General features: G+C 47.1%; 1 protein-coding gene across 5 annotated transcripts in view; it reads right to left on the bottom strand.

The window, feature by feature from the left end:
* Positions 1–25,932, bottom strand: part of LOC122633675 (protein groucho-like) — an 83,240-nt gene extending 57,308 nt beyond the window's left edge. For all 5 annotated transcript variants that reach the window (XM_043821856.1, XM_043821887.1, XM_043821876.1 and 2 more), the window contains exons 1-2: positions 25,644–25,932; positions 966–1,063 (exon numbers count right to left, since the gene is read on the bottom strand). In XM_043821856.1, the coding sequence (XP_043677791.1) occupies positions 966–1,063; positions 25,644–25,703 (158 nt within the window). In that variant the 5' untranslated portion in view covers positions 25,704–25,932. The remainder of the gene's footprint in view (positions 1–965; positions 1,064–25,643) is intronic.
* Between the last annotated feature and the right edge of the window lie 1,188 nt (positions 25,933–27,120).

Here is a 27,120-nt window from a genome sequence, read left to right as displayed (position 1 = left end):
TATGCATGTATGCGCTCGGCGGCCCGAGGACTCGCTCTACCCTTCTCTCCTCGCCTCCGTCGAACTCCTTCCGTCCTTTTCCTCTCCCTTTCGTCCCTTACATGGCGCACCTTCTCGATGCGACGACACGAAAGCAGTAATTTAAGTTTCCGTCGCGGCCGTGCCAGTCGTGCGGCACGTGACTTTGCGAATTAACACGTCAAAGCGACGGCACATAAATTATCGTGTTCGTAAGGACGCGCGATAGAAATCGGCGCGCGTTCGTCCGCAAGAGGAAAATCAACACATCGTTTTAGACGAAAAACAGAGAGAGAGAGAGAGAAAGAGTGGGGGGGGGGGGAAGAGAAAGAGTTCCTTTCGTCGATCGCAGACTTCTTATTCTTTCGCGTGCGAGAGATCGTGCCACGATTAACGGCCTTGCTCGCTCGTTTAACCTCCTTTTATACGCTACATTTTCTTCCACGTATTATAACTTTACGATTTCGAACGTTAAAACGATTCAAGAGGAACAATTACAAACGGAAATGAGATCTTTGTTGGCTCGATGGAAAAGTTCGATCTATCGATCGATCGGTTTCCGCGACCCTCCTCTGCGACTCTGCGAATTTCGTAATTGGTTAAAAAAAAAGAAAAAAGGAGGAAAGGAGAAAAAAAAAAGAAGAACGGACGAGCGTGAATCGGAAAATGAACTTTTGCTAATCCGAACCGTGATGTTACTCGTGCGCGTCTAATACCAACGAGACATTTCCCCATTCCTCGGCCTTCTCTCTTCAATTTATTTCGCTCCGGCTTCCGGTCGAACGATTAGCCGCCTACGTTCCTCGTTCGTTCGTTCGTTCGTTCGTTCGTTCGTTCGTTCGTTTCGCGTACTTGCCCACGCGGAATCCGCATAAATGTGGACGGACAATAGTATTCGAACTTTCGGGACAAGGAAAATAAGAATCCGTGATACGAAAACGAGTTACCTGTGATATTGTGCCTGTAGAAAACTAAATTCTTCCTTTATTCGGTCGCAGGACTCACTGACCGAAAACTTGAACGGTTGCCCAGGCTGCGGAGGACCCTGAAACACAAACGACGACCTATTAGTGGAAAGAAAATAATAACTGATATTTTCAAGTACCCTCCCCATAGGAAAGCCATTTAGAAAAATACGGATCTTCAAAAGAGCCGAGAAGATTTCGTTTCCTCTCGAAAATCTGTTTATCTTTCGGCTAGCTTTGAAGTTCGCGAGAACGTTCGAAATATCGCACGGAGCTTTGAGCTCGCGAGAAACGATGCAAGAAACGCGCGCGTCTGCCTCTTTTCTCGGAGAATGGAGATATCCAAGATTCTTGGTACCCTCGTACATATAAGGGGAAAGAAATCAAACGCGAATCTACGAGATGTAATAGATCGCGTTATAATAATTGTTACCAGCAATGTTCTCCTAGAGAAATCAACGAATAATAATAAGTACGCGAACGAAGAAGAACGAATCTCGCATAAAAATGCAATAAAAAGTCGAATAAAGGAAAGACAAGAGAGATGAGTGTAGGAAAATGATTTGGGGATGTCGGAATCGTCAGAGAAAAGCTCGAAGAGCCGCAAAAGCGCGATAAATTCCAGGCGGTAGTGCGCGCACCGCGAAGCTCGGTTTCCGTCGTCGCGTATTCGAGAGAGAAAGAGAGAGACAGAGAGAGAGAGAGAGAGAGACAGACAGAGAGAGTGAGAGAGAGAGAGAGGGGGAGAGCTCGATGGAAAGCCGCACTTACCGACTTTGGCGGCAGCTGTAGCGGCGCGCACGACCGTAAAAGCCACATTATTACCGGTAGTACCGGTGCTACTACCCACCTCCGTATACCCGCCGGTAATAACGTTACAACCGTGTTATCGATCGTTTTGCACGTCGTGTCTCGCAAAACGGATATGCCACGTCGGCCTCGTAAAAGCTAAAACAGTTCTCGCTTTCTCTCTCCCGCTCTCTCCCCCAGTCTCTCCATCTTCCTCGTCCGCATCCCTCACCCCCATGGCTCTCACCCAACCGGCTGCATCGAGACCATTAAGCGGTCTTTAATGAGCTCGGTACTATATTAGATCGAAGGCTGAGAAGTTCAAACGCTCGCATTAACTTCCTCCCGCGCTTCTTGCCCTTTTCTTCTTCCATCTTGGACCTTATCAAGTGCTTTTAGAAACACCGTTCTTATCGAGGGTAAATCTCGACGACTTTTCTCACCTCGAATACACCGTGCAAACTTGCTACGATTTTCATACGTATGAAAGATCGAACGTTATATTCCATCTCGTCTTAGAATCGAAATATCTCGAAATCTCGATGGTGAAAGAGATCCGGTATTATAACGGTATCCTTTCTTCCTTTCCTCCTTTCCGCCTTCCTTCCTTTCTTTTCTTTCTTTTTTTTTCTTTTTTTTTTCCTTTTTTCCTTTTTCTTCCTAGAAGGAAGCCGCTTCGTCAGCACGGTTACGGTCGTCGACTGGATCACCTCGCTCCCACGTTCCACGAGTAGGAACGTAGCCACGAGTTTGACACAGCTACAACACCGATATTGTAACTTACTTATACTCGCGTCATTCGTTTCACGAGTAAGCAGAAGAAGCCGTTGAAGGGATACCAGTAAAGAGTATCTATGTACGGTTCGAAGAAATAATAAGTAACGCCTAGCGAGGGTAACCTTTTCTATTTCTTTTACGTTTTATGGTATCCCTTTGTAGTAACGTCGGCATACGCGCAAAAAGAGTAGAGATCGCTTTCCGATCGAAAAGTATCGATCGTCGAAAGATGCTTGGTATCTTTGAATTTATTGTATACTTAAGGCCATACTTTAAGTAATTAGAAAACGGACTATTGCGGATGAGATCAACGAAACGCGTTTAAAACGAAACTGTTGTTACTTCCTTTTCGCTACAGCTGCGAAGAATCGATAAAAATGGATGGAAAGTAAGCGCGAACATTTACGCGTCTCTGTCCATATTCCTCCTTTTTTTTTTTTTTTTTTCAAACGACGAGATACACGTGTAAGCGCATGACTAGGTCGACATCCGGTTAGAAGATAGCGTTAACGCGGATCGCGTCGACGGACTCGTAAAAATCGCTTGCTTCTGCCGGCTGGTGCTTATGTCGGCGACCCGACCAACACCGGTATCGACGCACCAGTACCGACGCATCATCATCGACTCTGCCGCTGCTGCTGATCGGCAAGAATCGTTGATCCCATTTGTTCGCACAAAGCCGCTCGCGGTCAATCCAATTAATTTATTGGCTTTCGCCGAGCGCTCGCGCCACCTTCTATAGCTTCGACATACCGGGTGAACCATCTAGAAAAACTCTTTATTACAACGACCGTACCGGCGTTATCCCCGTTTACGATATATACGGGGATACGAAGAATCGATCGATGATCGAACGATTTATTCCGACGGATGGTCAAAAATATTTGTCGAACGGTCAACGTTCCTTTGCGATTTCATCGGAGATAATAAAATTTGAAATCTCGCTGGCCAACGGCAACGCCGATAATTCTCATTAAAATATTTTTCAACGAAACAGTTACACGCTTATGAGAGAAATTGAAATTTATGCGAAAACAAGTCCGGTGCTCGAAACTTTTGACGGGGTATGTATGTCGTCTCTTTTCCGCTCGATTTTCAAATGTTCATCGTTCAACGTCCGATAAAACGGTGAAAGTTTTCGGCGAGCTCGGCTGCCCGCAGATATGTTTGCGGGCTCGGAAAGAGGTGTGGAGGAGGGTGGATGCGCGGCTGGATGGTTGTCGCTGCCGACACCGGAAAACGCGGTTAGATTTTCGTCGAAAAGCGAAGCGCGAATTATGTCGTTTCGACGAATAATAATGAGAGCGAGCGAGAGAGAGAGAGAGAGAGAGAGGGAGAGAGAGAGAGAGAGAGAGATCACAGCCGGCACACGTCAATCAGTGTCCTTTACGTCCTGCGGCCGATTTAATTATCCGATAGTCCCTACCTCCGACCCACCCCGAAATCGGCTAGTCCCATCCCCCTTCTCTTTCCCCCTCCGGCCTTCCAATCACCGACACCACCGCACTTTTCCGCTCTCACCCTCGCGTTCCCCCTTTTTTCACGTTCGAGAGCAATCACAATAACACGGTCAGCACTCGAATATCGCATCGCTCGAAAACAGCCGTGAAAATGGGTAGTATATCGCGATAACGTTAAAAAGAGGAATTAATAGGTATAAAGCGAGACCCGATCGACGTAACGAGTAGATATTTTCTGCTTTCCCTCCTCCCCTTCCAGCCCCCGGCCAGCATCTCTTTTTTCCTTTTCCCATAGGAAACGTCGAAGGACGACGCTTCGCGTTATCTATAATTTTCCTGTTTCTTTCGCGTAAGACGATTTCTTCGAAGGAATCAATGATACGTTAGGATAAATAGGGATCGGCTCTCGATGTGCCGTTAATACGATGCCTCGTCGACCGAGTGTCGTCTCGTTCTCGATCGAGGATGATAAATTATTGACGTTTAAAGTGCAACGCTGTAATTTCATCGATATACTCGTTACATCCCTCTTGCAACATATTTTTCTCCTTCTTCGAGAAAGAAGTAGAGGAAGAGAGAGAGAGAGAGAGAGAGAGAGAGAGAGAGAGAGAGTTGACGAAGAAGGAGACGAAGAAAAAGAGCTATCGCATTCGTAAGTATAAGCCTCTTTGTCGAGATACCCGTGGCGCGTATCGAGCATCGATTCGAGCACGAGCGTAGAGATTTTGTTCGGTCGTTTCTCCCTTTTTTTTTCCTTTTTTACTTTCGATTTTTCATCCAGACTTCGGTAAAGCACAAGTTTTCCCTCCGAGTCCCGCTAAGCCGCGCGAAACACGTAACGGAGATAATTGCACAAATATTTTTTACGTAATATCTCGATTTTAACGAGGCGAGCAACGTAGGCACGACTCGCGAAGCCGGCTCAGCGATTTTTCGGGTTAAAGTTTAACGAGCGAGCCACGTAATCCATCAACGTACAACGCAATTTCCAAAGCAGCAATCAACATAATAATATTTAGCGAGCCGACAGCGAAGTAAGATGCATTAGTTCCGCGTCGAAAGGCGCTCCTCCGTCGCTCTTTCGAGCGAGCACGAGCAACGCGCGTTACAACGGCCGGGTAGCACCAACGCCAACGGAACCAATCAGTCGCGTTTGCAGCCACTCAAGTACGCTTAAATGCCGCGTATCATCGCGACTAATTACGTTAGCTTCATCGATCCTACCGTCCGCTAAAGGCCCCTGATCATCGAAGTTACATTATCGCTCGGTTTAAAGGCACTTCGCGTTATATACCTTCCGCATCGGAGACAATCGCGCGATACGAGCTTTCGATGAAGTCTTGGAACGTTAATGAGATCGAGAGATCGATCCGATCGATTCCCTTCCCCCGAGTATAACGATTCTCATCGCACTCTTTCCGTCTTAGTTTTTACGAATTATAAAACAGGTAGATACATAGACGTACTACGGGGTACTCGAAGCGAGAACGGACGAGGCAAACGAGTCGTTTCCTCGAGAAGCTTTTGCGCGCTTCTCGAGAACCGTCCGGTGGTTTTGCGGTGCGAAGAACAGCACCGACTCGCGGCGCGGACTCGAAACCACCGGACGACCGGGATCGACCGCAATCGCCCTATGACCGCGAAGATAGCTTCTTTCTCACTCGTCTCGTTTTCTCGTCAACCTGAAAGATCGATGTATTCTTTCGGTAGGATTCGAATCGTCGTCGCATCGTCATTCGACGTCTCATTCGACGCACGTTCGACCGGAATCGTTGGAAACCGGCTCTCGTCCTCCTTCGGAGAAGTCGCGGACTCGCGGCGAGGACGAGCGTTTCGAAAGAGGACGACCCTAAAAAATAAAAATCGAATCGTCCTCGAATTATCGCAAGATTTACGATCTCGTCTATACGAATAGGAGGAAAGACGACGGAGTTTCGGACTTTATCGCGCGTACGTCGACTCTTGATTTACGCGCGCTCGTAAAATTCAAATTTCGTTTCGAAAGTGAACGCGCGCGTCTAGCGCGGCCCGGCGACGCGGCGATCGAACACGTTGGACACGTTGTACGATTTAATCGCGACGGTACTTAAAAAATTGACGGATGATGGATGAGCGAGCGAATAAATAAATAAATAAATAAATAAGAAAAACAAGAGGCGGGAGATCGACTCCGAAATGCAAACCGATCGCTATACCGACTTGACAAACACGAGCAAGAGCGAAGACGAAAATTATGCAACGCGATAACAGTTCCCCTAATATCAACAGACAATGCGCCTCAAGATTTGCATGAGCTCGAGGCGAGATGGTACTCCCTCTTCCAGCTCCATCCACTCGACGGCAGAAACACGAGGAAACGATGCACGCCTCGTCGACGGTGGTGTATCTTATTGATCATTATGATTATTCCTCGAAGCAGACTGCGAATTCACCCCGCGAAGACTGCGGGGCACGACCGACATTTACATAAGCAATGCATTTTGATTCGTGGACCCACATTGTGTCCGGAACGGGGAATGACATAAATAATGCATGGCGTAATGATCGAGCGAGCACGAATGCGAACGACCGAGAGACGGAGATGGAGCGACTACCGCAAAACGAGAAACGAGAAACGAGATTCTATCGCTCGTAATTCTTCGCTATGCGAGATTGCGGCACGCTCTTGCACGCGCTTCGAGTTTTCTACCGTCGTCGTGGACGTCGTATTCGTCGCGTCGTAGCCGACGTCGTTAACGACGTTCCGTACTTTACGTTTCGTTCCTTTTAATCTCGCGCCCCGCGACCTTCGCGATCGCTAATCGTCCATTAAATTGATTTACGTTCGGTCCAACTTTTCCTACCTGTTACAATTAATCCAACCTTTTGATCGTACGTTCTTATCGCGACGCGTGATCCTTTCGATTCTATCGCGAAGGACAAAGGGTAACGGGGACGGGATTTCGAGATCGCGACAAAAATGTTCGATATCTGCGTCACGATTTATTGGCGATCGAGTCGTCTCTCTTCTCTCTCTCTATATATATGCATGTGTAACTCTCTCTCTCTCTCTCTCTCTCTCTCTCTTTCTCTTTGTATAATTTCGAGTTAAAAGATGGACGCGAGATGCAAACGTTGCCAACGAGCTCGTCGCTCGATCCAATCTCCCGTTTTTCTCTCTTATCAGCTTCGCTGGCTCCTCGAGTTCACTCCTCGAAACGATCGAGAAAAAAACTCGAGATCGACGTGATTTAAGATCGAATTAATCGGTATCGTGGTACGCTCCTAATAAAGTACGAGTCGACGTTTTCTATGTCCGGTAATCGAGCTCTCGATACTTTGTATTCGCGCGCGTGCGTTCGTCGACCGTGGGTGTACTCACTTATCTACATTCACGTAGGTACGTAAGAACGCGTACACTCGCAGCATGTTAGCCTATCGTTTTCCAGCCTTGAAAACGAGCTACTCGTTTCGAGAGACACATATGTAATCATGTTGCGTGTCGCGAATGGTAACCGCTTTTAAATGTATCTGCTTAACAAAAGTAACGACTCATCGAGCGCGTTTCTCATGATAAATGCTTTTAACAAAGTTGTAAATAATAGTTGCCCGTTTCGAAAGCGGAACAAGAAACGAGCATTAGCCGAAACGAAACACTCGATATGTAATGGAAGGACGCGAAAGTTCGTATATTCCAAGATCGCGTAAAGGAAGAAAAAAAGAATCGATAAAGATATAAAATCGTTCTCGTTAGTTAAAATTAACAAATCGCGATATTACACGCATCGACGCGCTCGTCGCGTCTGGAAGAACGAACGAATCGAAGCCCGCATCCTCTCGGGGATCGATATTAGCATTTTTTTCCAAACCAGGCAGTACCCTTTCGAGCTTCCATCGAAGATCGTAGTACGTCCATCGGATCAGCTTTTTTGTCCGATCGGTCGTGACAGCGTGAACGAAACTCCTGCCCTCTTGCGTGTACGAGTTGCATACGTGTTTGTTCGTCTATACGTGAATCGTGCACACACGCAACGTACGTAGGTACGTACACAAACACGCGCATAGATAAACGGACGGACGGACGGATGGACAGAGAGAGAGAGAGAGAGAGAGAGAGAGAGAGAGAGAGAGAGAGAGATACAAAGGGGAGCCTCGCACGGGCACGGCGAGCGCTCGTGCAGATCCGCCGATAAGAGGTGGCCGCGGCAGTTTAACCCGGCGAGCAATTAAGGCGATACGATCGGTGCTCTCTCGTGAAATAACGTCACACCGCGTACCTGGATACGTGGATAAGTGCTACCTTTGTCCCTTTCTCTTTCTCTCTTTCTCCCTCCTTCTCTGACGCATACGACGCGTAGGTGTGTAACCATACGTGTGTACGCTTCTATACACGTTATTCTCTTTCTTGTTCGAGAGTGCACGGCTCTGTTTACGCGCGTGTTTTGCATCGCGCTTTCGTACGCGCGATTGAGCACACGGAACAAGAGAGAAAGAGACAGAGAGAGAAAGAGAGAAAGGACGACCAGCTGTTCCATGCGCTGCGGGACCACTCGACTCGACTTAATAACGCGATGCCACCGGCATTTCTCTCTCTTTCTCTCTCTCACTCTCTCTCTCTCTCTCCCTCTCTCGACTTGTTTCTTTGATAAGGGAACTCGTTTTCGAAAGAGAAAAAGTAATTCCGGAAAATAAGAAAGAAATAACTGTCATCGCGAGAATCTTTCGGCGTTTCACGCGAGCTGCAAGAGGGAGAGTTTGAATTTCATTTTCAAAGAGAGCTAATGTTTTGCTCGAGAAAAAAGATACATACATATATATATATATATGTATATATATATAAAGATATATATATACACTACGTGTACATATACGTGTGTATCTTTATAACAGCTGGAAGAACTTTCGTAGTAGATAGGAACGTACGTACGTAGATACGCGAGAGAGAAGGAAAAATATGTCTCTCAGGACTCGCATGTCCTGGAAAGCGACGAGACGAGGATCGCGATAACTATCGGCGATGAGCTCGGAGGTTTGTTAATCGCACAAAAGGGCGAATCTCGCGGGGAGAAGCAGAGAGAGAGAGAGAGAGAGAGAGAGAAGGGAAAAGAGGTGCGCGATGAAAGGAACGAATAGAAGAAGCGGCATCGCGTGCGTGCACGTTTTACGAGGGAAGTTAAATGTCAAGAGCCTGAGGAATAAAGTACCGAGAGAACCGCTTCGCTCCCGCTTACGTTCGCGTGAGTGCCATCGCCATTAAATTTTTCTTCCTGCTTTTCTTTTTTCTTCCTTCCGAAACTTACGAGGCATATACCCGGTGTTTCCTTTCGGAATATCATGGAAATCGTTGGCGCTGGAAAATGTTCGTTTTAATGAAACGTTACGAGCTCATAAATTGTCCGAATCGTAACGAAACAACGAACGAAGATGAGCGACGATAAGAGGGGCCGAAGAAAAACGGGGAAAGGCGTACGCGTCAAAGGGAAATAAAAATGGAGCATTCGTAAGAAGTTGGAAGGGAAGAAAAAGGATGAGGTGTAGAAGGGAGTTAAACGAACGGAAGGCAAAGACGAGCAAACAAAGGAACCTCGCTTCCTCCCGTTTTGGACCGAGCGGGTAATTACTGGTCGAACCTACTCCTGTCCTTTTTTCTTCTTTTTCCTTTCTTCGCTACCTTCCACCCGCCCCACGAGCGAGTCTACTACAGCGACGATGGTACGTCGAGAGTCGCTGTGAAAAAGCGGAAGAAAAAGAGAGAAAGAGAGGAAGAGAGAGAGGGAGAGAGAGAGAGAGAAAGAGAGAGAGCAGCGATAAAAGCACGAAGCGAAAAGTCCGACGAGGCGCACGGCAATAGGGCGCGGTACTTTAGCGACACAAAGGGAGCTCAAATATCGGCCAACTGTCGTGGCTCGCTGCCTCTCGAGCCACCCCCTATCCCCGCTTCTCTTCGCGTTTACGAGCTCTCTCGCTCTTACGCTTCGTCTCCTTCCGCACCCCTTTTCCATCGAGCTGTCAGAGAAAGCGAGAGCGAGAGCGACGGAGAAAGAGAGAAGGAGAAAAAGGGACCTGACAAAAGCACGGTAATACAAAAGCTCTGCGATAATAGGAAGCGCGGCAAGAACCACCCTACGCTAGTTCGGCCACCTAATCTGTTACAGTCATAAACTCCGTTTTTGCACTCCGCCATCCGCTACCGGCACCGCTATTACTACCACCATCAACGGCATCGCCATCAACGTTACCGCTCGCTTCTTTACGAGCTCTACTACACCATCGCCCTACCCCCTATAGAAAACGACACACTTTTCGGAGGGAACTTCGAACTGCGATCTTTACTGATTTTCTTCCGTTACCGTTTCCTCTTCTTTTCTCTCTCGTCGCGCTCCAAGATAAATATCTGCCTAGGAAAACGTACACGAACCATTTCCGACGATACGATCGTTAATAGCGCAGAAAGATCGATACGAGAGATTTGTTTTTCTTTCTCTCTCTCTTTTTTTTTTATTTTTTCTGAAGGTGATAGTTCACCTTTTTAGTCCTACGCGGTAGGTTCTTTTTTCATCTCGTTGAACCTAGTCGAGGACGATCCAACGATCTAAAGGAGCTTCGCGTCAAGCTTGACTGCTTCGGAGAAGGGGGCGAATATGTTACAATTACCGTCAAACTGAACGGCTGAGGGAGTTGTAAAAGGGTCGGGAGAGCCCTTTCCAAGCCCTTCTTCTCTACGCTTACTCCCCAAGCGCGCTTACGACAATGCCACCCTTTTCGATCTCTCGGGAGCGATAGCATCCTCTCTCTCTCTCCTTCCTCTTTTTCTTTTACGAGGGGCACAGTGGCGTCGAAATGAAATTTCCAGAGGCCGCACTTATTCCCACCCTACACGTTTGGTTCGCGATAATCTCGTTATCTGGCGTCATTACGGTCTCAACCCCTCGAGTACGTCCCTCTTCTTCTTTCCGCTTTACCCTCCTCTAGGGTGGCCCTTTCGAGGCAATGAAATTCGAGCACGCGGCCAAATCACTCGAGAGCATCTAAATCGTGATTCTCTGGCCTCTGTCTACATGGGGACTTGCTCGTTTCTCTCTCTCTCTCTCTCTCTCTCTCTCTTTTCCCAACGATCTGTTTTGCGGCTCATAAATGGAAGATTTCTATGATCAAGTCCTAAACCCCTGGGGAGGTAACGCGTGCTTTAACGCCCTCTCTTTGGATAGTAAAAAGCTTGGAGAAAGAGAGACGAAGAAATCGATGTCGTTTCTTTCCTCGAGAGCTATTACGGATATTAACGAGGAAAAGAAAGAGATAAAGATAGACGAGGATTTGCCTCGAAATACTCGACGGGTGTTAAATTCGATAAGGGATCGACGAACTTTCGAGCGGCGAACAAACTCGATTCGATCTTAATTATATCGTTCGCGAGGAGTTTCCGAGAGAAAGAGAGAGAGAGAGAGAGAGAGAGAGAATGTTGGTGTTATCGCCCACGGATTATACTCGTTTCTTCTGTTTTTTTTTCTCCACGAGTGCGCCGTTTATCCTGTTTCTCGAATCACGATCGTTCCATCTCACTCCGGTCAAAGAAATAAAAAGTACAAGAAGAAGGGACAGCGAGAAAAAGAGAGAGAGAGGGAGAGAAAAAAGGAAAGAAAAAATGTACCCTCGTGTCTCCGCGATGTCGCGCCATTATCGAAGCTATCTCGTTGGTCGACCGGCCGTTTTTAAGAGCCGTGCCTGCCTTTATCTGCGAACAAGCTGCAGCTAATGTAGGTACCCGACAAGGTCCCAACGTGAGGACCCTACTTCTTTCTTTTTTTTTTTTCCTTTTTCTTTTTCTTTTTGTTACTACCTCCAACTCGTCGTCTTCGTAGATCTCCGAACCACTGTAAAGTATTCGAGGGAAGAGAGAGAGAGAGAGAGAGAGAGAGAGAGAGAGAGAGAGAGAGAGAGAGAGAAACAACGAAAAGGAGAAACGATTCGGCGACAGTGGCGTCGGAGACTGATACAAATGATTCTTGAAAAAAAAGAGAGAGAGAGAGAGAGAGAGAGAGAGAGAGAAAAAAAAGAAAAAGAAAACTTGAAAAAAATAAAACTGATAAAGAAATAAAAGATATAAAAACGAAAAGTCCGATAAAATATATCCGTGTCCTCTGTGGAATTTTATTCCTGACTCGTCTCGTCGCGCGAGTAACGATGTAAAACGCTAACGATCGCAAATAAATCGAGGAAATAACATTCCAAAAGAGTGAGACCTACTTCGGGCTTTTGCTCGGTCGAATTCGTATCTGTAATTCAATAACGGGTTATATATCGAATAAATCGTTTTGGATAGAGTCGCTCGAGCACGCGACAGACTTTCGCTACGTGGCAGCGAATTCCAATATTATTCGTACGTACGAGAAACTACGAAGCTCTAGTTGCTAGACACCGATATTCTCATGCATACTAACTACGTCGTCCACCCTTCCCGTATTTCTAGTCTCGTCGTTTTACCCCCTTAAACGATCGGTCTCTCGGTTGTTGAAGCAGCAATCAAACGTTCGGAATAAAACAGATCTCTCTCTCTCTCTCTCTCTCTCTCTCTCTATATATATATATATATATATATATATATATATGTACATACACAGTTATATTGTATACCTATATAAAACTGATTAATTCGTAATTTTAAATATTCGTAGATTAAGCACTGTCTAGATTCCGCTTGTAAACGTACAGTAACAACTTTGGGTTCCAATCGACTGTAAGTAATTAAAAAGCGATTCAATCACGATTTGACAATTCTCCGTTTCTCTCTTTCTCTCTCTCTCTCTCTCTCTCTCTCTCTCTCTCTCTCTTTCTCTCTCTCCGTCGTTCCCTCAATAGTACCAATGAGCGAATTAAGTAGAGACTCAATCGTTTCTTAATTGCTCGCAATTAGTCGAGTTTCAGCCGGTGTCGTCTAATACCAGCACGGAAAATTCGATATCCGGAGAGTAGAAACGGAGAGAAAGAAAAACTAAATAAGAAGGATAAAAGAGACAAAGAGTTCGCCGAGAAGGACTTTGAGCGATAGTATACCGAGCGATTATTCCGAGTCGCGAGAACTGTACTGGCTGATAAAATGTGAAGAGAATGGAAGCGGAGACGTACTGTGAGATCATAAAGACCCGTAAGAGAGCGAGAGAGCGAGAGGAAGAAGAGGGATGTAGAGAAGCAGCCGCAGATGGGATCGAGCCGGTAGTGGTATACGGTAGCTCCCATGTATATCATTAACCTCATCCTCGTTTTTCGCCTCCTTCTCGTGCCCTCTTCCCCCGGCTCCACCGTGCAGCAACAGCGACGGCGGCGGTGGCAGCAGCAGCAGTGCAGCAGCACCTCCGTAGCTCTCAGAGCAGAGGTCTCAACGGTCCGATGGAACAGGAATCTGCTGTCTTTCTCGCTCCCTCTTCATCTTCCTCGTCGTACGCCCGATGTCGTTTCAGAGTCATCCTCCGTCTCTCTTCCACGCTAATATCCCGTCGAGCGGAACGAACGGAGAAGGAAAGAGCGAGTGAAAGAGCTTGTGCGTGTTTCTTTGTGTGCGTGCGCGTCTATGTGTGTGTGAGAGAGAACGAGATAGTCACCGTGTGCACAAACGAGTAATTAACTATCTCCGTATGAGACACGTGTTCCCACCATGCTCGCGCGCTCTCTCGCTCCCTACTCGTGTTCTCTATCTATCCGTGTCTCTCCCTCCTTCCTTCCCTCTCTCACTCTCTTATTCACCCTACGAACCGCGTCTCTGTTTGCACACACGCTCTTATGTTAATTCGGCTTAGCGCCCTGAACCCCTCGAGGGGCCAGGACTGGCTTCCAAAAATTACGAGCGATCACGGAACGAGGGGAGAGAAGAAAGAGAAGGGAGGAGAAGAATACACGATCACGGAGCCGTATAGTGGTCACGGACGATCTCCCTCGTTGTGGAAAATAATAGGGACGTCCGTGTGTCCTAGTCTTTCGTTGTCGTTGTCGTCGTCCTTCTCGTCGGAGCAAAGCACGAAGGGAGCGTTACGTTAGGGAATAGGAGATAAAGCGTATGTCGAAGGGTGCCTAAGGGGCGGGACGTCGCTTCGTAGGGCTCGGGGCAAACGACGTACTTGGAATACTAGATGAACGCTGTCGAAGACCGGATTAAACGCTCTCTCTCTCTCTCTCTCTCTCCTCTCTCCGCGTATACGTAGATTATTTCATTGCTGCAACTGAGAAACTCGTAATCGTCGGTGTTGCGTGGCAAAGAAACAAACGAACATACTTTCAAAGAACGCCCAACGCGATTAAGGTCGCAAGAACGATGGATATTTTCGACTTTTTTCGAATCCGACGCGAATCTCGCTTGTGATTCGCATAATACCGACGTTAGAGCCTTAGAGGGTCAACCATTTACTACTACTACTGCTATTACTATTACTACTACTAGTGCCACTACTATTACCACTACTACCGCTGCTGCTGCCGCTACTACAATTACTACTACCACTATTACTCTCCTGTATTTCGCTCGAGGCAAAACCGCACCGTGTGTACTTCGCAAACATCTCGCGTTCGTTCGTTCGCTCGCGGTGATTCATCGTCGAGAGCAGTCATTGAATCGGCCGCGAAGGGCGAGCAAGATGTGGCCAAGCTTTGTAAGCTTAATTTGTAAATAAGCGAAAGAGAGAGGGAAGGAGAGAAAGATATATATACACACACACATATATATATATAGGGAGGGAGGGAGAGAGAGAAAGAGAGAAAAGGGGAAGGTGTCGACGAAGAGAAGAGCGAAACGGAGAAGAAAAGTCGATTATCCCAGCGTAAACCACAGCAACTACAGCCTAATGGCCGGGTACTACCTGGCAGCGAATTTATCTTCAACATTCATCTTCCCATTAGCGGTGAATAATTCCGCACCGTTTACGTGCCAATTTCCCATTCGTCCGTGCGGTCGAGAAGACTCGCGTCGAGATTCCAATGCGAGTTTCGTGGCGTTTCTCTATCTCTCTCTCCCTATCTTCCCTTTCTGACCTTTGCTTTACAATCTGAGAAAAAGATCCCGTGTACGAAGGGAAGATCCTTTAAAGACTTTTTTTTTTCCTTTTCTTTTTTTTTTTTTTCTTTAGGAAAAAATGTTTCGGCGATAGCATTGAAAATTTTTATCGTTTGACCTCGGTATATTGGAAATCTCGAGATTCGAAAACGCACGAAGTCGGTGTGAAATTCTTACAAACATTCCTAATACCAATTCGTCTGCGTGTACGCCTGTGTACGTTTATTCGGTACTGATTAGCGTCCACGCTTTGCTACGCGATCAAATATTTGGTCGTTTCTCATCGTTCTTGCTCGACGACTTTCTTTCTCTCGCTCTGCAATTGGTATCCATGCCAACGGTGACCTAAGAGAGGCAACGAGAGAGTTGGAAGTGAAGGAAGAGAGGAGTAGAGGTGGATCAGGAACGACGAACGTCCAACAAATATTTGCACGTCGCAGCGGATTTGCGGAAAAGCGGCGTGCCGGCAGCTGGACAGACGTATTCGAAAAGGCTACGTACGTATACTCTACGTTGCTACACGTAACTACTCTCTCTCTCTCTCTCTCTCTCTCTCTCTCTGTCTATCTGTCGCCATCTTGAAAAGAAATTTAAAAAAATCCACAAAACAGAAACTGGTGGATTTGGAAGTGATCTCGAAAAACGATCGGACCCTTTTCCCAACGAGCGGCAAGTTCCAAGGGAAAATAAAATAAAGAATGTCACGCAGCATGATGTCGTTAGAAAAGAGCGGAAGGGTCTTTCAAGTCGAGGCTCATAAACGCAATTTTTCTGCTTCGATAATAAATATCGAGGAAGAATAATCGTGTGGAATCGACGTCGGTGCGTGTCGAGGCAACGTCGTTGGGCTCTTAACGACCCGATAGCCCGAAAGATAATCGAGGAGTCTTCGAGTGAGAAATTACAAGGCGTACTTAATCACGAAGATCGAAGGACAAAGAAGCCGTCCAGGCAGGCAGGCAGTCAGCCAGCCAGGCAGCCAGCCAGCCAGCCAGCCAGCCAGGCAGCCAGTCAGCCAACTCGTCCATGGCTCGAGCGGCTTTTATATACGCGGACGGGAGCGAGAACGGCCTGATCGAGGATAATCATTAAGTGTATCCTGAGTGCGTGCGCGCTGCCGTCCAATACTTACTCTCTCTTCTCTTCCTCTCTCTTTCTCTCTGCGCCCTCCTGCCAACGACGATAAGTAATACCATCGTCCACCGATCGTGGGTCCTGCCTCGAGGCGCTTTTACGGCACGAAGGGAGATAAAGAACATGCTGGGAGAAGAAAGGGTGGGGATAGAATACCGTACGTAGTCACGGAAGAGGAGTCGTGGAAACGAAAGGAGAGAGAGAGAGAGAGAGAGAGAGAGAGAGAGAGAGAGAGAGAGAGAGAGAGAGAGAGAGAGAGAGGAAGCAAGAGGAGATACACGACAAACTGCCAAGCCTAATGCCAATTAGTGCCATTCTCCTACACGAGCAGAACCAACAGCAGCAACGGCAACGGCAGTCAGAGACTGGACTCGAAGAGACTTCTACGGACTTTCTTTTTTTCCATTTCTTTTTTTCTCTCCCCCTCTCTTTCCGCAGCGATCTCCACGGGCGAGGTTTACAGAGCGGTTAGGCGTATTTATCGCCATTCGTGTATGTACCTACGTACGTGTACATGCGCACGCATACGGGCGTATCCTCCTCGCCGAGTGGCTGGCATTATTCGAAAGGAACGTGCACGAAATACTTATGTACACTCTCGCGCATTCCATCGAGTGCAACGGGCCTCCTTGGACGCGCCCTTCTTCCCTTTTACGAGCTTCGATTTTATAAAGGCGAGACTAACGAGCCGTGAAAATCGTCGACGTAGTTCTACCTCCTATTTCCAAGGAGAATCATGTCCTTTTTTCTGCGGTATCGACTTCTTGCGGAGTCGACTTCTTGTTGGGACAAATTCAAAGTCCTTTCCACTCGTCTCTCCCTCTGACGTTTTCTTTCTCTATGTTTTCTTTCGCCCGTAGCGTTAAATCGATCGAAAATCGATCCAGCTCGATCTTACCGATTTGACTACGACTTTTATGCTCGTCGAATTCGAGAGTTTTTTCGTTTTAACGAGCCTCGGGCAGAGAGGAGCGAGCGTAATGTAATCGAATCCAATAGGGAGGTAGAGAGGGAGAGAGAGAGAGAGAGAGAGAGAGAGAAAGAGAGAGAGAGAAATCGCGTTGGTCGATCGAGGGTAAGAGGAACGAGTCCCTTTTACCCTGATAGAAATCGCGGGAGTGGATGGACCTCTCGAAGAGAGGTAGTCCAACCGCAAAAAGAACCACGAGAGTGGCCGCAAGTTGCCTTTGCCGTGGGCGCTTCGGAAAAGCGACGGATTTAACCACGGTCTCGTGGTAGGTGATGGAGAAGGACGAAGAGAAGATGGGAGGATAACAACGACGAGAGGAACAAGATCGTCCAAGTTGTGCGAGCGAAAGGAGAAGCTCGAGGAGGAGATAAGCGATGTCAGCCGATGGAATGCGAGGTAATTCGAGAGTTATTTCAACGAAAACGGGTGTGTGCAAGAGAACGGAAGAGAGGGGGAGGGAGGGAGAAAGGAGAATCTTCCATTCTAGTCGAAACGTATGCAGACGTAAATACAATCGAGCCGGCACAATGGATTATGCTTCGAGCGTGTAGATAGACCTCTTCGATGTTGCGTTGCCTGGAATAGAAAGTATCGTCTTCTTCTTCTTCTTCTTCTTTCTCCTCCTCCTCCTCCTCTCCTCCTTCTCCTTCCCCTGTTCGTTCGACTATCTATAGCCAAGCGTGGTCGAAAGATAAATACTTGAAACTTCGAGCGACCGCGATCGTTGCATGGGGTAAAGCAGCGACGAATATAAGAGGGGCAAATAAAGCACGCGTGGAATATAAATGTAGATGTAGACGCGCGCATCCATGTATTTCTTCAAATCGTCCGACAAGAGGTCTTCCGTACGGACGACGGACGGATAAAAATTTATCGTCCCGAGAATATTTAGCTATCGATCTCTCGTCGAGACGATTCGCCAAACTATTTCGAGATCGTTCGCGTTGGTTCGACGCGTAAAAGAAGGGTCAAGAGCGAAAGAAGAGCGTTTATCGGGCGTCGTATCTCGAATCGTCGTTCGAGACGAAAAATCACGACGCGAGTACGTGGGTAGCGAAAGGAGGAGCAAGAGAAACGAGGCGATACGTTATATACGCGATTTCGGATTTTTGCGGTTCGAAGGAAACACGAGTAGCGACTACGTCTCCTTTCTTCTTCGTCCATCCGAAGAGGAGATAAAACAGAAGGGTGGCCAAAAGGGATAACAACGAGGGAGAGAAAGAACGTGGGTAAGGTACTCTACTCGGGAGCCCTTTTCCTTTGCTTTCTCTCTCTGCTAGCGAACCAATTTACGGCACCCCGAGGACCCAAGTAATACGCTTCGAGCTCGAGGGCTCGTTTCTGGCCATTGTTGTGCCGGCCGAGGGATTATTTTGGCAAGATAGGGGGATTTACAGTTGCAGCCGCTCGTCGATCCGTCCGTTCGTCCGTTTCGTTTCGTTTAGTTTAGTTTCGTTTCGTTTAGCTACCCTTCGGATTATGCGATTCTCGAGCACCTGCAACCAAATATCGTCGACACGCCGTATTTCTTCTCTGCCTTTCATCGACACCCTCGAATCAGCAGTTACGCTCCCCTTCGAATCAGCTGTCCATTATCGAGGAAAACGCTAAAACGTTCCAACGATAATAATCATTCGTTTGCCCGATCCATTATAATATATCTCGAGATGTATACCAACGCGAATAAAGCGATCAATTTGCAATGTCATTAAGGTGCAATTTCATTAAAAGAAAATCCTCTTTCAAAGAATCCCAACGCTTTCGTTAGTTAAATGTCTCTGAATACCGATCGAGCTCATTAAACGGATCTCCTTTCGAGCATAGACTTTGTTCTTCGATTAAGCAATTATCTCGGGGCGTCTTATTGAAAGGAAGAGAGAAATAGATAGAAGAAACGAGACGACTAGGTTACGTAAGACGAAACGATCGGCTTATCTTCTTTAACGTCGTGCTCTCGTCGATGCCGTATATACCTAATATGTACGTACGCATTTACGTACACGCTTTTATGACAAAAATAAAGATAAACATGGATACATACGTACATACATACATATATACATAAATACATATATATATGTATAGGGAGAGAGAGAGATTGACTCTTCCGCGTGTCCTCCAAATTTTTATCGTGCATACAGCGACTAAACTTTTACGATCTCTTCCGTCTTCCGTCCGAGAAAACGACCTTACTACTACTCCATTATCATCGATACCAGACGATTCTCTTGGTCGAAAGACCACGTTTAATAATGCACGACCGGCGATAAGTGAGTTTCGACGATGAAGAAGCAATTTCGTTGGACCTTTTTCCCGAACTATAGAAACTTGCGGTGCTTGAATCGGATGGTTTTATCGGTTGATCAAAAAAAAAAAAAGGGGGGGGGGGGGGAAAGAAGAAAAAAGAAAAGAAAAGAAACAGAAACAAAGAAAGAAAAAAAGGGGAAAAGGAAAAGAAGAAGAAGAAATAACGTCGTAATCGTCGTATTTCGTGCGATAAATTTGTCAAATAATAAAATAAGTCGACGAAGCTTTGGAGGATCGATTTATTCGTTATGCCTATAACGCTTTGGTAAATTGAGTAGCTCGACGATACGGTATTACCATCCAAGTCCCCTTTACCAGCCGTTATTGGTTTTCTAGCGACCCTACTTAATAGCTATCGGATATTAACATGATTACTGTAAAGCGCGCGGCAATTAAGGGTAAGCAGTTAGCGAGTGCTCGATATATAGGTATATATGTATTATATATAGGGTTTCTCTTACGCGATTAGAGAATACCCAACATAGATACACGTACACAAGGAAACTCATGGAAATAATAACTCTGTGCAGCTGCGTTAAAAAGAAAAAATACAAAAATAAAAGAGAAGGAAAGATTTCGCAGAAAAAAAAAAAGAAAGAAAGAAAAAAAAACAGAAACGTAAAGTCGTCGAATCCCATTAAAGATGACGCGTAGCGAAACGAAAAGAGTTAAACTGTTTTGCAGGACGGCCCGTCGTCCAAGCGCGATACGCTCTCACCGTGTCGATAATATCGAACGAAGCTTTGTAAAGCGCATATAATGAGTACGCGAAGAGAGAAAGTGACGGAGTTGCGCGGCTCGAGGAAGCCGAGTAAAATAGAAATTAAAACACGATCGTGCGAGTGGAGCCTTTCTCTCTCTCTCTCTTTCTCTCTGTCAATCTATCTATCTCCATCTATCTGCTTACACACATCAACTCGTACACACGCGCAACGCGCATAGGTTTTCTGGCTCCCTATATTCATTCGCTACGTCGACGAAGCGGCATGTAACGTGTAATTACGGTCGAGGCGAGAGTAAAACGAAGAAGGGGTAGGATCGTAACGCTTTGCGAGTCTATATATCGCGTTCCTCCCTCCCCCGGACCCTCTCCACGCTCCTTTCCTGCCCCAGGAAACGTATAATGGGAGTATAATGCGTGAAATTTACCGGCCGCATCGGCGTAATGGACGACGTGACGCTCAAGATATCACCCGTGATTCCATATTTCTGCGTCGTGCACGCTCGCGCGCCCTCGATCTCACCGCCCACGTCACCCGACATTATCTCCTCCTTCTCTAAAATACGTTCGCGATCCTTCCGCGTTGATGGTTTACTCGAGTATCATTAGTAGTACGGACGATAAATTAAAATGACAAATGAGATTTCAAAAGACACATCCTACTAAATAAAAAAGAGTATATATATATATATATATATTTGCACAATTTGAGTCGAACAAATCGATGGCAATTTCGAATTCTCGTTGGAATGCTTCGTTAAACGGCCTTCGTATCGCACAGGTACGATAAGAATGAAGAATAATCAGCAGGAATAACGTTTCTCTCGGATAATTCGTCCGATTCTGTTTAGAAATCGGAAAATTTCCGAAACGGAAGTCACGCATCGTCGATTCCGGTAATAACGGGCCGTCTGACACGCTCGGCCGCGTCTCAAACGGGCCGCTTTATCGGCAGGAATTTTCGTCGAATTTCCGCGCAGACGAGCGAGCGAGGGAGCGAACGAACGAACGATAAGGGACGCAAGATGGCCGATTCTTCTTCTCTCTTTTCGATCGCATTTTCTTTCTCCCCCCTCCCCACTCTCTCTCTCTCTCTCTCTCTCTCTCTCTCTCTCTCTCTCTCTCTCTCTCTCTCGTACATTCTCGTACACCTTCCAGTCTGTCGAGCACATCGAGTTTTTTCAGCTGCACACACCGTGTGCATTTGAGCGACGCGTCGGCGCAAACAAGCCGATTAAAGGTATCAATATTTGCCGAAAGCCGGGCTCCGCTGCTGCGCGCGAACGTGCGCGCGAATTTACGGAATGTAATGTCCACCTAATGCAACGTGTATTTTTCCTATTCGATATTCGCGTATATTACTCGCCTGTGTTTCTTCTCTTTTATATTTATTTTCATTTGATTTTATTTACTCGTGCATTCATTTATTTTTATTTAAACTCGCTTTACAAAGAAGAAGAATAATCGATGGACGATCGAATTCGAAACGGAGATAGCGAGGAAAAATAAAATTTGGCAGGGATAGCAGTCGATATAAGGACGTTTCTCTCACGTTGCTTTCTCCGTCGTTGGCGCTAAGGGACAGGACACGAAGGGACAGGAGAAGGTACGAGGACCCTTTCACGAAGACCCTCCCTTCGTCTCGTCCTTATATCCCGTGCGCCTGCCTGCTCGTGCTCGTCTGCCTGCGCCTGTCTATCTCTCCACGTGCTACAATATCGCCGTGCCGCATCCGGTGTAACGCCTGTTATTAGGGACGGGGCCAGATGAAGCTTTCATTATTCCATCGGAGTCTCCCTCTTACCCGACAACACCATTATAATACATAGTAATGACCGACTTTGCTCCCTTTTTTTTTTTTTTATTTCTTCGCTCTCGCGAACCACGATTATCGTTATTAAGTCGACGGACTTACACGAGGGACATATCCACAATTTCTCCGCGCGACGTCCCGTGCCAATCGATCAACCTTTGTTTGTCGTTTTAAGAACGAAAGTAAATATCCTACGGTGATTCGATCGAAATAGGATACACGCACTTCCTTCTCCCCCCCCCCCACCCCTCCCGCATCCCTTTTTCTCTCTTTCTTTTTCTCCCACGTTTCTTTTCGTAAAAGAAGTACTCGAGGCTTCGTTGAAAATCCGCGTAAACGAGCGATCTCTCCTCGAGCTTGGAAAGCGAAAGGACAGCCGGCGGAGAGAGGAGTGGGCAGGGTGGAGAGATCTATACTCTCGTTCCACGCTTCTTCCCCTTTTATCGAGCCGGTTCAAGCTTCTTTGAAAACGATTGCGCGACGTTTCTCTTAAGTAGGGCTGCGCACCTTCCGTAAATGGAAACGACTGCTTGAAAAATTACTCTCCAACGATCTCGTCTACGTTGGCGCGGTCGCAAAGATCGTCTTCGATTTGGCTCGTTAAAAGTCTACGTTTTTCTTTCATTCTTTCTTTCCTTCTTCGCAAAGCATCCTCGAAAATGTCGAGTCAAGAAAGATACGTATAATTCATCCATCTTTCCGATCTTCCTGCGATTTACGAGAACGTCCTGCGAACACGGAGTAACCCGCGCAAAGTTGCAGTATTTTTGGCACAGACAAAAACAAATCTCCGATGCCAAAGGTGCTCGTCCGTCGAGTTACTCGCAATACAAATAACGTGCCGCGCGAACGCTTGCCAAAAATTTGCCGTAGTTGAAATTGGATCTATAATATCGTCTTCGTCAAAACACCGCAAGTCCTCTTTCAATGATTCTATTAAAAGAACGGGAAACGTCCGTCGGTCGTCTCACAGTCGTCGTTCCTTCGCGTGCGCTTCACAATAGAATCTACGTCGCGGTGGTACTAGGTAGGGCGACGACGACGAAGAAACGTCGACCACTTTTACACGTCGTTCCCTATTCATAGAAATATTATGAAATCGTCGCGTAAAGAGGGAACGATCGCCAACGCGCGCTAACGCAATACGCAAGGAACGTTGTTCGTTAATTTTTCGAAGCGATACGAACGCGCGTTGTAAATGACGCGAGAAAAAAATAAAGAGAAAAGAAAGAGAGAGAGAGAGGGGGGGGGGAGAAAACAAGGAGCACATCGTTTGAAAATATAAATATAAATTCGAACGACGATCGGCGAATTTAGAAACACGTAACGCAGCTTCCTCCGAAACGTTGGCGAGAGGAGAGAAGAGAATTCTCGAGTCGCCCACGCATCTCGATATCTCGAAATGGCACGGCGGAGGCGGGAAAGAGCCGCACACGTGCGTCCGGGTCGACACGAGCACGTGTCGCTTACGCGAGCCGTTTATGCTAGTCGTTCCTACATGCGTACGTACGTACGTACGTACGATGCGCGTCGAGTTAACTCGCTCGCTCGTGACGAACACGTGCGACGTCGTCTTTTCTCCAGCGTTTTACAGCCCGATCTCTCGGAATCTCTCTCGATAATCGACCGCCCGAGGAAGCCAAATGCAAACGAGATTAAAATAACGTACATGGATTTCTTTACGACGAAATTAATTAATATCCGGATACGTCGTAAAGACGAAACTAGACTTTGCTATAGTTTGAAATTTTTCGAAAAATACGTACGAAAAAAATGGAGAAAAGAGAAAGAAGAGAGAAGAAAAAAAAGAAAGAAAGAAGAGGGTCGCGTCACGAAGGAGCAACCATTTGGTACGTTAAAAAGAATTCTTTGAAGGGTAACTCGATAGAATATGGACGGTCGAGGCATCGGTGTAACGCGGCCCACTGTCTACGTCACTGAACGTGACCAGAATCGCCAGTGTACGTATGTGCGACGAAGAGAGAGAGAGAAAGAGAGAGGGATCGAGAGAAAGAGCAGGGTTATCCGTGTGTAAGAGCGCGTATGTGTGCGCGCGAAACCAAGCAAGTCCGTCCCCCTCGATTGGATCGAGTTACGATGAACAAATCGCTCAAACCTAATAACAACGGCTATAATGCGAAGGGTACCTGCGACCCCTATGGAAAAATATCCTTTACGAGTCGGGAAGAAAAGAAAAAGGAAAAAAAAGAAAATAGTAATAATAAAGAGGCGCGATTCAACGTCGATTTTAATTAAACCGTCCGACGGAACGTGCTGCTTCCGTCGACGACCTTCTTCTTCCAGCTCGCATAAATTATATTTTATACACAATTTATTCTTCTTTCTCTTTTCCTCTTCGCTCTCTGTCTCTCCTCTGTCGTTTGTATCACAAATATAATTTATCCGATATGATAGACGTATGTACAAATATGTGTACTTGGAAAGAGAGAGAGAGAGAGAGAGAGAGAAAGAGAGACAAGGTTAACGAGCTTAACAACAATGTAAATCACGAATATAAATCATCTCGAGAGTCGCTCGATAAATATGCAGGCTACGGTAAAGAGAAACGCATATGCGAGAGGAATTCGAACCGGCTCTACGATATTCGAGCGAAAGAGAAGGAAGAGGGAGGGAGGGAGGGGGAGAGAGAAAGAGCGAGGAGAGAAAAAAGACGAAAAGAAAAAAGATATCGAAGGCGTGATGTTTGCTTCGCGTGGGAGCACGTAGTCGATACGCAAGGATCTTTTGTAACCCTCGATAGGTGCTACTCGCTGGAGTCACGTAGAGACACGCGTGTTTCTCGATTAAAAATGGCGTTACAACTAGGCGGCCTTTAAAAGAGTTCTCGCGCCTTCGATAACGGTCACACGCGCGGAAATAATTAATAAAAGTTGTGCGTCGGGGGAAAGAGAGAGGGGAGGGAACAAAAATAAATAAAGAAAGCAACGCAAGCAAAGAAAAACAAGGAAAGAAAGAAAAAGGGCAAGCGAGAGGTTTTTCGACGATCGACTAATCTCGTGCGTGGATCGTAATAGTTCGATATTTTACGACGTCCCAAAGTATATATACATATATACATATATACATATTCGTATTTTCCTCAGGTAGAAGAAAGTCGTAGTATTCGAAGGAAGGAAATTTTCATGGGGGGTTGTAAAAGTACGGGTCGACGACAGCTGCGAGACGTAACGAGCCGACGAAAGCGCGATAAGTAAACGGGAGAGCGGGATTACAAAGTAACTCGGTTCGTAGTACAATTAGAAACTCCTATTACGAAAGAAATATAGGTACGCAGGTATATCGTACGTAAACCGTATGGAATAAGAGGATAAATGGGTAAAGGAAGGTACGTAGAAAATATTTTCTAAGGAAAGCTCGAAATGGGAAAAGTTGGTCGTTTCTACGAAAGGAGGGCCGGAACCGAAGCGACGGCGGGCACAGAGCGCGCAGGTAGAAAACTGTAACTGAGAAGCAGGTAGAGAGAGAGAGAGAGAGAGAGAGAGAGAGAGAGAACGTTCCTTTCGTCCGTCGACTTCGCGGCTATACTTACAGTGGAATAACTTCGATGCTAATGGTAACTTCGAGTCTATGGAAAGGGGAGGTGAGGAGGGAGGGAAAAAAAGATGGAAAAAAAAGAATGAAAAGAAACGTAAAAAATCGTTTGGTACTCACCGGATGCCTCGCGGCAGCAGCGGCCACCGCAGCCGCGTTGATTCCAGCACTGGGATACATAATAATATTCCTTGTCCTGGCTCGGTCGTCTCCCTTCCCACGAAAAAAATATCCAAAGAATTCGGGCACGTCAAGGTCGCGTCATGGCAACGCACCGAAGCGCGAAAGGATAACTAACGGCGTTTCGAAGGACGTGTAGAAAGTAAAAAAAGAAACAAAATAGTAGCGCCGAATTCGAACGGCGGAAAATCGCGCGGGCTATTCCGTCGAGGCGGAACGATCGAAACGACTGGAACGGTCGAAACGACTGGAACAACTGGAACGGCGTGCCTTCGTAGAAAGATTCTCGTGGACGATCCAGGCGTCCGTCCGATCGACGATCACGCTGTTTTCTTTTCGACGAGGAGGATCCATCGGCGCGCTAGACGTCCGTCCTCGATACCTTCTTCCTTTCTCATCGATCCGACTCGCGTCGAGATCGCGACGCCGGCGACGACGCCGACGACGACGACGACGACGACAACAAAGATAACAACGACGTGGAGGAAGAGGAGGAGGAGGAGGGGAAGAAAACAAGGCGGCGGCGGCGGCGGCGATGCCACGACGCCGTAGCCGGCTAGAAGCGTCGCGTCCTTTTCTCACTTCCGTCGACGTCGGTCGGTAAAGCAGAGAGCTACGACGACCACCGAGACGAGAGGAACCGCGAGAAACGGACGCGGAAAGACGCCGAACGAGAAGACGCTTTTTCGAAACGGCAGCGAGATTCTCTCACCGCGCGACGACGACCAGACCAGGCGAACTCGGAAATTTCCCGGATAATCCCTTCTTTCGATATCTCTCTCTCCTGTCCCGCAACGCTCGACGATACGATTCCGTTACTCTTCGTCACGGTTCCACACCGAGCGAAACAAAACTCACAACCGTACTCACTGGCACGGCGCTTTTGCCTACGCACTGCACACTTATCAAGCAACCGTGCACTCACTCGCGTTTCAAACTGGACGCTTCGAACCGGCCGACTTGACTCGGCGTCGAAAGGCGAGCGAAGAACGCGCGATTCTCGAAGCGTCGTAGACTTCCGAGGACGCGCGAAGCGAAAGAACCTCTTCCGACGACGTGCTCGGCGCGACTGATGGACGACGGAGTGGTGGGGATCGTATCCCCTCCTCGTAGCCGCGCGGCGACTCTCCCCACTCGACGGGACTCTTGCTCGTTCTCCTTCTCTCTCTTTCCCCCATCTCCGGGACTCTTCTCGCTCGCACCACCGCTCCGTTTCTCTCTTTCTCTCTTGCGTATCGCTCGTTCTTTCTTTCGGCAGCAACGCTGCCTCGCTTCACCGCACTTAGACCCACCAAGCAGCTCCTCGAACGTCGTCGTCGTCGTCGTCGTAGTCGTCGTAGTCTTTCCCGTCTTTCTCCTCTTCGTCTTCGTCGTCATCGTTGTCGTAGTCGTTCTTCTCCTTCTGCTTCGTCTCCGT

Source organism: Vespula pensylvanica, chromosome 1 (assembly GCF_014466175.1).
Source record: "Vespula pensylvanica isolate Volc-1 chromosome 1, ASM1446617v1, whole genome shotgun sequence".
Lineage (NCBI taxonomy): Eukaryota > Metazoa > Arthropoda > Insecta > Hymenoptera > Vespidae > Vespula > Vespula pensylvanica.
The sequence above is the reverse complement of the archived record's forward strand: the minus strand, read 5'-3'. Positions and strand labels throughout refer to the sequence as shown.